The following is a 14,486-nucleotide window of genomic DNA, read 5'->3' as shown; positions in this document are numbered from 1 at the left end:
TTTAGAATCATAGATATACTGAAACCCCAATGAAATGAAATAAAACTTCCATTCCAACACAAATTGAAAATGTATGCCAGCTCATAATTGAGTAAAACTCCTCTAAGGAAAATCCCTAACATAAGTGTATAAACATAGAAAAAAAACAAAAATCAAGTAGTGAACCAGCAATGTTCGGCGGAGACACGTCACTTGAAACATTACAATAAATGAAAGTTACATGAAAACTCAACTCTCGAGAGAACACAGTTCTCAAATGAATCAAGGCCATTTAAGACAGAATTTGTTGATGCACAAAACCACATTAGTATACAACGAGCATCATGGTGCCAGACAAAATTATATCGTGCTTCGCGTGAAGCATGTCTCGTCAAAAGCTTCCTATGAGACCTGAAGCAGAGAATTTGCCCACAATTATCCAAACCTGGATGAATTCTATAAATTTTAAAGATAATGGAAGGCAATATGATAACCACCAAGAAAGAAAGAAACCATTCTGGTGACCATTTGTTACTTGTGTATGCAAAAGCATAAAAAGTAGGGAAATTGTATTACTCTTGAAGAAATCTCTATGCCAAGATTACTAATTAATTAAGGGTTTTTTTGTCAAAAACTACCTTATATTTAAGGGTATTTGTAAAAAGACTACCTTATATTATTTTTGTTGTTTTAGACTACCTTTGTTTTTTCCTTTTTGGTCAAAAACTACCTATGCTGGAAATCCGACAAAATTTGGTCGATTTAGCAACATTTACCTATCTCAAATGACATTGTTAACATCAAACAACAATGACCAACCGCGTCCAAACAACAATTTAACTTCATATAAGCAAAATTTATGCTTGCATATTTCAATAATATCTACAAACATTTGCTAAAGTTAAGTGTAACTACATCATGACATTCCAAAATCGGAGCTAAGCAAGATAAGTTAAAGGTGGAAAACTAATCATTTATATCTAGACTCTTAGCGTTGGTAGTTACTAACCAAAAATAAGGAAAACAAAGGTAGTTGATAACAAAAAAAATAGGGTTATTTCATAACAATAATCCATCATATTGGTGGTCTGCAATAATCACTCCATCCTATCAATAATCCCAATTAAATCCAACCTAAACACCATACCTTCTAATAACGAACCAGCTGATATTTTGTGATGTTTATTTGTATCAAATAAACCAAGTTGTTGATTCATCACCTGAAAATACTACACATAAACTTCACATATACCAGCTAGGTTGTCCAAAAACTATCAAATATTCCAACATAAATTTCAAAAAAATATCAGTTGGTTCGTTATTAGAAAGTATGGTGCTTAGGTTGGATTTAATTGGGATTATTGATAGGATAGAGTGATTATTGCAGACCACCAATAGCATGGATTATTGTTATGAAATAACCCAAAAAAATAATGTAAGGTAGTCTTTTTACAAATAACCCTAAATTTAAGGTAGTTTTGACAAAAAACCCATTAATTAATGTTAAGCTATGAACACGAATAATCGCAAAAAAACGCCCTCAATAAAAACTTGACGGTTATGAACTTACATGGCATACTTCTTAAATCCACAGAGCTTCACTTTTTCGAAAGATGGGGTTTTATTGATTCTACAACCACCTGTTACATAGTCAACAAAGAAAAACTCGATTAAAACAGTATTTATTAAATCCTATAGATACCAAAAAGATGGACCAAGGATTGATCAACAAACCATCACCTTTCAGCAAACCATAATTCGTTTTTTTGGGCAAAATAGTTCAAATGCCTGGAAATCACTACACAAACGAGGAACACTCTTACTCTCCCCTGTTTTTTTTCTTTCGCTATTACTCTCAATTCCATGCTCATCTCCATAGACTCCATTAGTGTTCATCTTCACTCCCAAACTGTTTTAATAGATGGTTTACGCATCTACTGGATTTCAGATCATCTCTGATCTCTAAACCTAATAATCTAAGTATATTATTGCATTGTTCTAGATTATTAGGCCTTAATCTGACATTAGCAACATCTCTCAACTAAAATAGGCATCCCGAAAGAGCTCTAACTAGACACATTGTCTACAAACCGAGCTAAAAAATGTAAGGAAACAAAGAGGATAAGAGATTGTTAAAATAAGAGGCGAAGGTATACAACAAACAGGGAAACAAAGACTTGTGCCTCCAGTAGTCAATCTCAGATATTTTACTTTTTTTGCCCGGAAAAAAGATATATGGGAGTGATCGACATAAAATCTAAAAGGGACTGTTTTGCAAGATTTTGATTAAAAGGTCCTCCCTCCTTTCAAGTAATTTCCATACGTTTGTCACAAAATTCCTCACATATTTTGAACTAAAGTATGGTGAGGACTTGAAAAGAGAGAGTTGTACTATACAAAACCGCCTATGAAAAAGGTAATGCTTTGCAATGAATCCTAAAAACAAAATGCATTCTTCCGGTCACAATAATGTTACATGTGGAATATGCTGAGCAAATTCAACAAGAGGAAGGAAAAAACGATCAAAAGAATTTGATGGATAACCTCTTGCCATTATACTACATTAGTTCGCCCTATACCATTTGCTGGATAACCTCTTGCCATTACAACAACAACAACAACAACAACAACATCAGAGCCTTAATCCCAAACTGATTTGGGTTCGGCTGACATGAATCATCCTTTCGAACCGTCCATGGGTGAACGCACAGGATAACCTCTTGCCATTATACTACATTAAATTATCTAGTTTTTAATGCTCTTGTGCAGAGAAAGCGCAACTTTCTCTGTTAACAACTATTTACGGCAATCAAGGAAAGAAGAGTGAGAATACAGGTGAAAATACAGGTAGAGTTATTTTTTAAGAAAAGTGTGCTTACCCTTCCATCATATGACAATGATGCAAAAACCCATGGCTCACGATAACTCCAAGCAAGGCCTGTAATATGAGTTTTAAGGCATTCAATTTTTAAAACAGACAGATAAGAAGCGATAATACTGCTGAAGCAAAGATACCATAAACACTGTCTTCGTAATCACTGTAGGTATTCAATAAAGGTTCTGGACGCTTCCGTTGTAATTCTCCTACACTGAAAGGATATAAAGTTTTATGATTGTGCTAAACTGAATTCAAAGCCAGAAAATAGAAAATTACCTTTCTGACCTTACATTGGCAGCCGTTTCTTCAGGAGCCAACCACAGGTTAACAGCTGAGTCTGTACCAGCACTCTGCGTAGGTGAAGTTTTATTAGCATTTCATTACAAGAACGATGTCTATTGCTTCAAAATAGAATGGGAATTGCCATGCTTCAACAAATAGATGATTCGAGCAATAACCTTGAAAAAAATGGGGATAAAAAAACAAACATATATAATTGCTTGGGCGAAAGCAAACAATTAGTATAACATGATCAGTTTTTTTTAGCATAGCTTTTGATGAAAGTCCCTCAAAAGTATTAGATAGGCGTCATTAACTGCCTTATACTTCACACAGAAGATGTGCACAGCATCTTATCGGCCGCATTTTTGAAATTCCTAGTGGGGAACATGAAAGGCTTCATTCGTTGCCCAACTGTTCTTATCTAAACATTCACTTAGGGCATGCAAATTTACTAACAAAAATACAAGTGAACACATGTAACTGATGTAAGTATGATAACTATCATAGCAAGCACGTGAATTTCCCTGTTAAGCTAGCATGCGCGTGAATTTGCCTGTTAAGCCCATGCATATGTAATCCAATACTATACAAGTAAAAAGCAGGAACCAGAACAGGAACTCATAAAGCTAGTGTACATCGTATACAGAATGGAAAGAGAAAGCACCAAGATTAGACTGTCGTACTCTGGGTTACACTTGACAGTCCATGTCCTGCAACCAACAGCACATGAAGCTACATTAATAGAAATACGTTTAAATAAATTCAACAGCCACAAGAAATTGAGGTACACAAAATACACCCCAATCCTATCCCTTGAACTGGGTTCACCCTGACTCTGCATAGGCCCCCTTATTGGAAGAAGCTTTTCAGCAACAAAAAAAGCCAAGGTACTAACCAGCACATGTGAGAGTATATTTTAAGATCTATTGTTCAAATGACATGTCTGCAAGAAACTATGACTTTGGCTACTGAACATGGACCTCGTGGCTCCTACTTTGACAGGTGTACCGACATTTTTAAGCTTTTAGCCAATCTTATTCATCAGCATTCTGTTTTAGGTGGTCAAACCACCACCGGTTTTCTATTATTAAAGAAATCGGAATTTCAAGATTGAACTTGAAGCAAAAAAAAGGCAATCAACAAAAATAGAACATATGGTTTAGGCTTACTGAATGAAAGTTGAGACCAACTAAATTCGTAACAGAGAGCACAAAGAGTAAGAGAGCCCTCTTCCCAAAGAACTAAATACTTGATAATTGAACCACAATATTACCAATGCTTTTATGATGCACCTAAATATCCACACAATAGAAAATGAAGAAAGCAGCATCCCTACTTGGTATAAATTACCAGTGCGCGTGACCAGAAAGCTCGACAATGGGAGCCCTTAGCATTCTAAGATCCCAAATGCGTATTCCTGACTCATCCTCAGCAGTTACCTGCATGTAAGATAAGAAGTAAAAATCACAAATGCACAACATTCTGCGTTTTTAAAATTACTCCCCGCATTCTGCATTCACCTAGGGAAGTACGCTCCTCTTTAATATAGAGAATCGTAGCAACCTTTCAAAGTTAACTAAGAACCCAAAGAGTCTATACCAATATATAAACTAGTTACAGAAACAAGTATATAATACAAATTGCTGAAGGTCCCAACTATTCATATTTCACTTAAACAACATTCTTAATAAGATGACATTATTTTCCAAGCAAATGAATTGTATTCCTCAATTTTCTTCGTGTCTTGCAATAGTCTTTAATTTTATGAAGACGCTTGTTAAATTAAGGGAGAAACAAGAATGCATTCTAAAAAAATGGAGCCCACTATAAGATAAATCTGAAGTCTGAACCCTACATAAGCAAGTAAAACAACATGAACAGAATGTTTTGATCCTCAAGACTTTTAACTATTCAATAATGCCATCTACAAGACTTTATAAAACCATTCGCCATCTAAGAGAGCAAAATAAACTTGGGTTCAAATGACACGGAGATGAAAAAAAATTAACCCATTCTTCAGAGGTGAAGTTTCAGGCATTGTTAATACTTCTTCCATTTTTTTATCTTCCCATTTCTTTTTGCACATTGTTTAAGGAAATTGATCATAAGACTCCTTTACCCTTCTAAAGCCTCACACACCAACATATTTAGTTGTAATGTGGTAAAAATGGTATGAAAAAAGGTGCTAAAAAACGAAAGAAACACAAATAGGAAGATTAAAAGTGGCCAAGAAACGAAAGTGGGAAGATAAAAAGAAAATGGAGGAAGTACTTAATACAATAATAAAATGAGTATTCCCTCTAATTCTTAGGAACTGCCCCGATTTCCATTTTCCGGCCTATTCTTAGAATTGCCCCATTTCCATTTTGAGCAAGGTTTTGTTAGTAAAATCGCCCTACTTTACAAAGGAGACCCACGACTCCACTCACAACCTTAATCTTTGTGCAACGCAAATCGGTCATTTCCAAAGAATCGGAGGAAGTATAATAAATGTTCATCACCAAAGTTAAAGCAAGTCGCTTACTAGTATATGTTCCCTTTTGGTGTCATAATCAACATTGCGAGGATGGACTTGCTCAATTGCGTTGGTCATTCTGTAGACAGCAAACACTAGAAAATATTAGGATTATAGAAGGCAAAAATATTCAAATCGAGTACACATGCTCAAATAACAGCAATTGCAAACAATTAGTCACAAAATATGACTGATGAATACCTATGGCATCTAAGGGAAACAGAATGCGAATTACACGCAAAAAATATGACTAATTGCACAACATATTTCGGCATTTTAGTTAGTATCTGCAGAAGATATTAGGTGAAATTTAACTGATAAATAAATCATTCTAAACAACACACAGAAGAAAACAAAAGGCAAGAGAAATGAAAAAAAGCAATGCTACATAACTGCAAAGAACTACAAAGATGGCACATAATTTCTTTTATCTAGCTATAGAGAAACATATGGCAAAAGAAAGGCTGGCCGCCTGCCACTAACAACCAAACTATGATAGAGAACATAGCGTACTTCATTGTCCGCAAGTCCCATAGTTGAATTGCTGACTCACTGGTCAATGCTATAGCATGCAGATCATGAGGGTCCCACGCTCCACCAGACAAGTGATGAAGCATGCCAGCTGACTCCTGTGATTGCACCTACAGAATGCAGGAAAACCTGAATTATTATTCTTAATCAAGATTGAAGATGTTCTTCCAAAAGATACATCACATCAAGAAAGAAGAAGACAGTATGTGTAGTAGTAAGAGATACAATATAACACCAATGCAACCCAACCCTTGAGGTTTATAGCCCAATAATCAGAGGTAAACACTACAAGCAGAAGCATGTAGACTGTAGAGGCAAAGGTGAGACCTCGTGTACAAGTATACACGCTGATAGAAGACTCTTAAACAAGAGGTTTTTCCATACTGCAAAATCAACTCATCATGCATAGCATCTACACCCTTCTAACCACACCAAACTACCAACTTTCCTTTTTGAGTAAACCCACAACAAACTACCCATTCCATTTTAACAACATTTAAGTCATTTCTGATAGAGCCAAAGACTCATTATTCTTTGGTTATGGATTCTGACAGAATAAGTCAAAATGGCTCATTAAATGGTTACACTTTTTTTTCATTTAAAAGAGCAGTCATTCGATACAATTGTCGATGAAGTTTTCATTTCAGGGTCTTTTAAAAACAGCCACTCTGTGTTAGCACGTGGGTAACTTTGTGTACTAATGACAGCCCTTGAGGCCCTCTGGTACAGTTGATGTTGTTGTATAGTACCCTACTTGCTCACTTTTCACAATAGTACTCTACTTCTGAGGTGGGGGATTTTGAGGGTGGAGCAAAATTTTCTGCGTGGGGATGGGAGTCGTTTAAGAGGGGGTGGGGCAGGGATTTTCAGGGATGGGGAAGGTTTTCCATGGTGGGGGTCATTTTACAATGGCGGGGGAAGGGGTTTGGATGGCTTGGGGCCGGATGGGGTGGTTTTCGTGATCTGCAGCAGGTTCATTGGTGGTTTGGGGAGATTGTCTAGGATAGTGGTTGAGATGAAGATGGGAAGCGCAGCAGCAGAGTAGGCAAGACAGGGGTAGATAATGTATAGTGTAAAATTTTCCTAAAAAGAAACATAAAGAAATAGTTGAGATGGCCCGTCCAAAATGGTATATGAGGTGGGGTATAATATAGGTTACCAAGTTTTCATACAACACAAGAATTGGTTAAAGAGTCTAAGCTACATGTCTAACAATAGGACTTAAACTGGTATTAAACTATGGAGTCTGATATTTCATACACCAGCTAATGTGGTGAGTTGTTTGGACACTTAAATGTGTTTTGGATAAAATCCATATGCTTTTTTCTACATAGAGCGATTTACACAGTCTATGATAAGCAAGCTTGCGACAGCAAACTGAAGGGTTGTCGAGGTTGATATGAGGTCAATAAGGCAACATGAAGAGTGAAATATTTAACAAAAAGTTGAAAGTGGATCAAATGCCACTTTTGACGGTGAAATAATTAACAACAATTTTAGTAGGCTGTGTCAAGAAATGAACCCAACAAAATCAATGCCTGCAGCGAGCTTATATGCTCCATGACAATACCTACGGTTGAGAAGACACAACCAAGTATAATGCCACAACAAAGTATAGTGCAACAACCAATTATAGGATTCTGAAGAAAGAATATCCATTAGTTAAGGTTCATTCCATGTTCGTGCTTCACCAAGTAAAAGCATGAGCTCAGGAATCCAGAAGAGTAGAAGAATGTCGGGATATTTTTACGTGTTTTCACGGGTGAAGTACCCATGAGACACTACATAAGTTCTCAGTGGAGCACTTAGCCAATTACTAATGTTGTATGGAAAACAGATTTTAGCACAAGTAAGAAACTAGCCCGAGACATGCAGTTAGGATGAATGGTCTATCAACAAATGCTAGGTACTCTGACTCTTATTGAATTATTTGAATTTATAACAAAACTTAGAAGTTAGAACAAACACTACATTTCAGGCCGTAAATTTTACAAGGGAAATAGAGAACCCACTTTGGGCCTAGGAGACAAAAACAGAGCAAGTAATACGCTATAAATGATCAATCTCCCATGGCCCTAAAAGTGAAAGAGAAAAATGTTCCCTTCTTTCTGTTAAAGGCTCCGCCTATTTCCTTAACATTCACTCTACCAATTTTCTTACTGAAACAAAAAAAAAAATTAATATCTTGGATGTTGTAGCACTAACACGGGTTAACATAAACTAAACAAATAAGACACTACTGAAGGTCCATTTATCAGAGCGTCACTAATGGTGACAACTTGGGGAAAATAGTTACAAGCTGGAAACAAATACCTGTGCAGTTTTCTTAGAAGAGTCCAAACTCCAAAGGAACAAATTCTGGTCATCAACACTAATTAATTTATCATGTCTCCCGGTAGGCCACCAAAGAACACTGCACAATAGAATGTTTCAACTTTCAATAAACTAACTAATAGAACGAAAAGCATTCCACATTAACATGAATAGATAGAGCTCGCATATACCACCATGATCAGAAAGATGAAAGGAGCAGAATGCGGGTTACAGTTTTATTCCATAGGTACATGGAATAGAAATAAAGCTTTTTTGCAACATGAGGGAAAAAAGTATACTGCCTAAAGACAGTGTCAGATACTAGAATTTAACACTTGAGCTATATTTAAATTTGTCCGAATCGAGAGGGGTTCAAAATCAATTATTTGGGCAATAGATGTTAAGAGTGAGGGAAGGGAGGCGAACTAGTACCATGTTTCCGCACTCAATTCTGAGGCTGGAAAGTTTTCTTATCTGACTATAAAGTACGATGATAGCTTCGCTTTTGTCGAAGAACATGCCTATGCACTAAGCTGAGAAGATAACGGAAAAGACGAACCTCATTGCTCAATATTACATACATGGGTCTTATTTCTATTGATGGTAATCAAAGAGATGGAGAGTGAATCATACCCTGTCAGTCTCCGAGTAGGTTCGAGCGTATTCTATCGCGGTTCTTGCTCAAAGTATATATATCACTCATTATATTAAGAAAGTATCACTTATCTGATGTGGTGTATCCATATGGAACTAGGCAACCATAGTTTCTCTACCTTATATACATCTGCTACCGAAATAAAAGGAATTTGGAACCCTCTTGCGCTCCCCTACCCTTCCCTCTATCATAAGAGTACATTTTTCTCCCTTTACCTCCCACCCCTTCTCTTCCATCCCTTTACCTCCAGTTCTAGTACCCAACGATAGCGTGAACTAAAAAGATTAGCAGAGTTGACATAGAACTGCAAATGAAGGCAAAAAGACAAAATACAACTCAGAAACCATATAACTCACCTTCTGATTTTACTACTATGAGCATCAAGAGCAGCTATCTTTTCCAACTGAGGAGAATTTAATTGGCCATAAAGTTCAGGAATCTGCCATATTGCAGCTCCATATGATTCACCTTCAATGATGCAGTGGAAAGGAATGTTAACAACTATACAATTGACATGAGCCCAGGAAAGAAGTAAAGAACACAGAAATTTGAGATTGTGTTAAAATAAACAAAGCACGCATTAAAGGTTTCTGTAGGTAGAAAACAAACGTCTTGGTCAATGGGTCCTATGAAAAAAAACAAAGGAAATATTATCAGAAAACCACAAGAACTACTGAGATGTTAGGTCATTTTACCAGAGACAAAAAGGGAGGAAGTGAGGGAAGGCAAGAAGAGACAAAAGCTACCGAAAGTCAAGAGCAAAAGAACACAAGAGGGCCCTGATACTCTATGCAATTAACGGTAGAGGTCCTACAGCACCACGACTACCTATAAGGATCACTAGCTAAAGAAACTAAACTTTCATCATTCTGATAAGCTAGTTTGGACTATACAATATACTGTCTCTGAGAACAAGCATTCTACGGAGTAATATTTAATCCACTTTCCCTTCTTCCTGATCTACACAAGACGAACTAACAGAACACCATAGAATGGTTTTGCTATCCATCACCTCCATCATCTAGCAAAGTCTCAACCAAAAATGAAAAACAAAATGTTCTAATCAAAGCGACGACTATCTTACAATAAAAGTCCAATATATCACAAATTCACGGCAAATTCCCATCAATTTTGAAATATGGTTAAAAAAAATTTCTCTAAAGTGCACTATTATTAAATATTAACTTAAGGCTGCCCTACAATTCAACACCCAGTAAATCACGAAAATGTGCACAGATACACCTACTTTATATACGATAATATCAATATATAAATGTTCAATACGACAAACATAAGCTATTATAAGCACATAAAGACTATTATTATCAACCGCCATAGTATTACTACAACATACATCAAAGAAACACCAGAGTCTTATAACTAAAGTACTAAACGTTGCTATACCGTATCACAAGTTCACAACAATGTGCATTTAAGACATGAGACATCTGCATCTAAAATGATCACACAATACAATACTCTAATACCACATTTGTGCCACATCAACACGAAATTTAATAAACGCAAATATAAAATGAGAGAGAAATATGAAAAGAATACCATTGAAAAAGACAGTGGAAAAAATGCGCTGATCAAAAGGGCAAGAAGCGAGGTCCCAGATCTCGTTAGGATGAGAGAACAACCCTTCACATATCAGCTCAGTTCCGCCATTAGCAAGCCGAATCAAATGCACCTAATCAAAACCCTCACAAATTAAACACTAAATCAGATCAAATTCCATTTGCATAATCAAAACCCTTGACAAATTAGCTCAATTCCGCGATTAGAAAACTGAATCAAATGCACCTAATCAAAACCCTCGCAAATTCACAACTACATTTTCTCCTAAAATCCGCTAAAAAGATCTCGATAAATAATACTCGAAATCAAATCAAATTCAAAATGCATAATCGAATGAGTAATAAGAGACCTCATTTTCTTCTTTGAGACTGAGAGTACCGGCGATAAAACTGGTGTGATCTGTGTCGGCTTTAACATCGGCGATACATCGTGCCTGTATGATATTAATGAACAAGAAATTGAGTTAATTGGGAAAATGAAGTTAATTGATATCAAAATTACGGTTTAAGAGATGATAGTTACCTGGTACTTGAGACCATAACCAATGCCGGAAGATACTCCTTGCATTTTTGGGGGCTTGGGAGTTTCAGACAACAATGGTGAACTACTCCTTCACGTATTTTTTACGTCCACCTTCCGCCCTCAGCACCGTAATAATAATAATTTTACTAAAAGGGAAAAAGAAAAACTGAAAAAAAAAAATTAATTAAAAATAAAATAAAAATAGTACTCCTATAAAACTATTAAGAGTCCATTTTTGAAATAATGGTCAAAAATAAAATATTTGTCGTTTTGGGTCGGTTTTGAAAATATTTGTCAAAATGGTGTCCACGTAGGCTCGGGATTTCTAGACCTGAAACACGCCACTAATAATGGCGTGTTTTGTGAAGGAAACACGTCATTAGTAGTGGCATGTCTTTACAACAATTTTTTTCTCAGCTGACTGAACTTAAAAAAAAAAAAAAAAAAAAAAAAAAAATTACATAAGACACGCCATTAGGGGTGGCGTGTTTCCCCTCCGAAACTCGTCATTCCCAATGGCGTGTTTGTTTTAGTCCATTTTTTAATGAAGTTTCTTTCCGTACTCATTATAAACACGCCATTGGTAGTGGCGTGTTTTAGGTCCAGAAATCCCGAGTCTACGTGGACACCATTTTGACAAATATTTTTAAAACCGACCCAAAACGACAAATATTTTATTTTTGACCATTATTTCAAAAATGGATTCAACTATTAACTACTCCGTATGATTTGCTAAATATTTTGTTACTGCAGTTATTATTTATTACAAAATGACTTGACACAAACTTAATACTTCGTATAAAACAAAATTATAACGTGATAATTAGTTTTGTAAAATAATTCATTAAAAAAATTTGGGAAAAATGATAAAATTACATCATTAATTTTGAGGTAAAAAAATTTGTTTATTAAAGTTCACATTTCATTTTACTCAATCCATTTCATTTTATTTTTTCCTATCAAGATACAATTGGGTGAAATAAGAAAATTTTATGAGATGTCAAATTAAAATCTCGGAGTGATACACTAAATGGAAAAAAAAAATTAATAAATATTGTGCATGCATTGCGCGGGATATAAACTAGTTAAATAGAAAACAGCAACTCTCCTATATGACCTTCTTATAGCATAGGACGAGTCAAATAAGAGAAGTTAGAGTAAAAGAATTTTAAAAGCAAAACGAAATAAGAAACTGAGAGCCCCTCCCGAAGCGTCGAGACATCCTACACAACAAACAACAAGACTCGTGCTACGACCGCCGCCAAATCATCCTCCTCCAACCATATCCTATGCCGTTGACACCACTATCAACTTCATCTTTGGTCACCCTTATCTCAATCCATTATTCTATTACACTAGATATCAAAGAGCATCCACAGTCCAGAGGTTCCAATTACCAACATTCAGGTTTGGATTTTGTATCAAAGTTCCAAAATCTAACATTAAAAAGCATTTCAATTTTTTTAACCATTTGTTTTCACTTTAAACATACATGTTTTTATAATGGGAGGTATGATACTTAAGTTTAAAAATGGGGTTTTACTTAATTGAACGTAGAATTGTGTATCTAAAAGTTTTACTAAAAAACTCCCGATTTTAACCTGCAAACTTCACGTAGTTGTTGATGAAATCTCAAATATCTAAAGGTTTTTTTTTTTTTTTTGCAGCCGTAAACTTCAAGTTTTTATTTAGTTTTGTAAAATAAGGTTTTTAGTTAATTAGTTACCAATGTTATGGATATTTGATGGGAGAAGGAAGTTTTGCATTTGAAAAGTTCCTTCATAGCTAGTTAGCATTAACAAGAACTAGTCTACATGTTTGTGATAAAGTTCCAATTTATTTTTCGCTCATGACAATATCATTTTCCCTAAGGCCTGTGATGCCAAGGCAAGGCGGGTAGAGGAAATTTAGATGGCATATGAGAGTGCGTCAGGTTAATTAGATGGTCCATTTAAATAAAACCAATGTTTCATTTAGTAGGGGCATGTCGTGGGCAAGGCGACAACAGGTGACGATGTGCTTAATGTGACAGTGGTGGAAGAACAAGAGAAATATCTGGGCATCCCGACGGTGGTGGGACGGTCTATGCAATGGATTACTACGATGGTGGGAGACAAATTGGGTAGGAAATAAAAAGGTTGGCGGGGTTTGCTGCTTAGTAAAATGGGTAAGGAGATAATGATAAAGGCCGTTGACCAATCGATTACAACTTACGCGATGAGTATTTTCAAGCTCCCTATTAATTTTTGTGACGATTTGCGCTCTCTCGTGTCTCAATTTTGGTGGGGCTTCAAGAATGGAAAGAGAAAGATCCTGTGGGGTAACTGACCGTGGAAGCGGAGAAATAGTTGTGGAATTGTATTTGGAAGATCGTGTTATTCTTCGCATTAAGATTTTCTTTTGGCAGATATGTAATGGTGTTATAGCTACTAAAGGAAACATGGCAGCCCAATTGATACGTTCATTTTATATATACTTTTACCTCATATTTTAGCTCAAATTTATATGATTATTACACTAACCTTAGTGATTTTATGAGCTAATATTGTATTCTAGTTGTCTTTGCATGGTTTGTCACATTTTGTAGGAATTTGAGCTCTTAGGAGTTTATTTCTAACAAATTTTCTAGAACTGGTATACAAGGCTAAGTGTGGAAGCAAGATGGACCATAGTAGGATGTTTTGGGAACAACAAGTCCAAGCATGAAGAATTGTGAAGTGGGTTGATGCACAAATGAAATCACAAATCAAGCCCAAGAATTCAAGTCCAACTAGGTGGAAGCTTAGGATGCTAAAATACATTGGATGCTATGTTTTTAGAGCTTAACCGGGTGATTAAAAAATGCATTAAACATCAACTTCGGATTACTTGAGCATTAACTAGAGGAATTAAGAAGACGGAGATAGAATCCCACGACCCCGATTGGGGCTTGGGAAACCCGATCGGGGTTTCCTTGTTTTACGTGCATACGTTTCATCCCTAGCTCCTTATAAATAGAGAGCTAGGTCCGACCTAATGAGTATCCTATTTTCATCATACAAACTCATTTCCTTGTATTCCTAAGCACACAAAAATTCTCTCATAGTTTTCATTGTAGTTTTAATATTGTTAAGCATTTGATATTTGTTAAACATTTGGTTCTAATTACTCAAGCTTTTGGTTCTGATTTGTTCTTCCTTGCAAGTTCCTAGTTCAAGTTCCATTTCTTATTCGGTAATTCTAATTCTAGT

At 35.8% G+C, this 14,486-nt stretch overlaps 1 protein-coding gene across 6 annotated transcripts; it reads right to left on the bottom strand.

The window, feature by feature from the left end:
- On the bottom strand, positions 1-11,389 carry LOC141597012 (WD repeat-containing protein DWA2-like). 6 transcript variants are annotated; one of them, XR_012522663.1, is made up of 14 exons: positions 11,257-11,389; positions 11,084-11,167; positions 10,714-10,846; positions 9,510-9,621; positions 8,499-8,598; positions 6,168-6,295; positions 5,664-5,733; positions 4,490-4,578; positions 3,823-3,849; positions 3,134-3,207; positions 2,995-3,068; positions 2,859-2,917; positions 1,550-1,619; positions 1-390 (listed from the first exon to the last, which is right to left on the bottom strand). XR_012522663.1 is itself a non-coding variant. In XM_074417311.1 (14 exons), exons 1-13 carry the CDS (start codon positions 11,299-11,301, stop codon positions 1,578-1,580), a joined length of 1,056 nt encoding a protein of 351 aa, XP_074273412.1. In that variant the 5' UTR covers positions 11,302-11,389; the 3' UTR covers positions 1-424; positions 1,550-1,577. The 6 variants fall into 6 exon arrangements, 4 of the variants coding, with proteins under 4 accessions (XP_074273412.1, XP_074273411.1, XP_074273414.1 ...); XR_012522664.1 differs by having other exon boundaries at positions 3,143-3,207; XM_074417311.1 differs by having other exon boundaries at positions 1-424; positions 3,804-3,849.
- Between the last annotated feature and the right edge of the window lie 3,097 nt (positions 11,390-14,486).

Source organism: Silene latifolia, chromosome 8 (assembly GCF_048544455.1).
Source record: "Silene latifolia isolate original U9 population chromosome 8, ASM4854445v1, whole genome shotgun sequence".
NCBI classification, from domain to species: Eukaryota; Viridiplantae; Streptophyta; class Magnoliopsida; order Caryophyllales; family Caryophyllaceae; genus Silene; species Silene latifolia.
This window is presented reverse-complemented; position numbering and strand designations above follow the sequence as displayed.

What these genes read in the sequence shown, in the direction of transcription:
- LOC141597012 (XM_074417311.1), bottom strand. Translation starts at nt 11,301, where the DNA reads ATGCAAGGAGTATCTTCCGGCATTGGTTATGGTCTCAAGTACCAG. An exon ending in TTCCACTGTCTTTTTCAATG is followed by an intron (nt 9,622 to 10,713) that starts GTATTCTTTTCA and finishes GCATCATTGAAG; the next exon opens with GTGAATCATATGGAGCTGCA. An exon ending in AGTACGACAGTCTAATCTTG is followed by an intron (nt 3,208 to 3,803) that starts GTGCTTTCTCTT and finishes TCACCTACGCAG; the next exon opens with AGTGCTGGTACAGACTCAGC.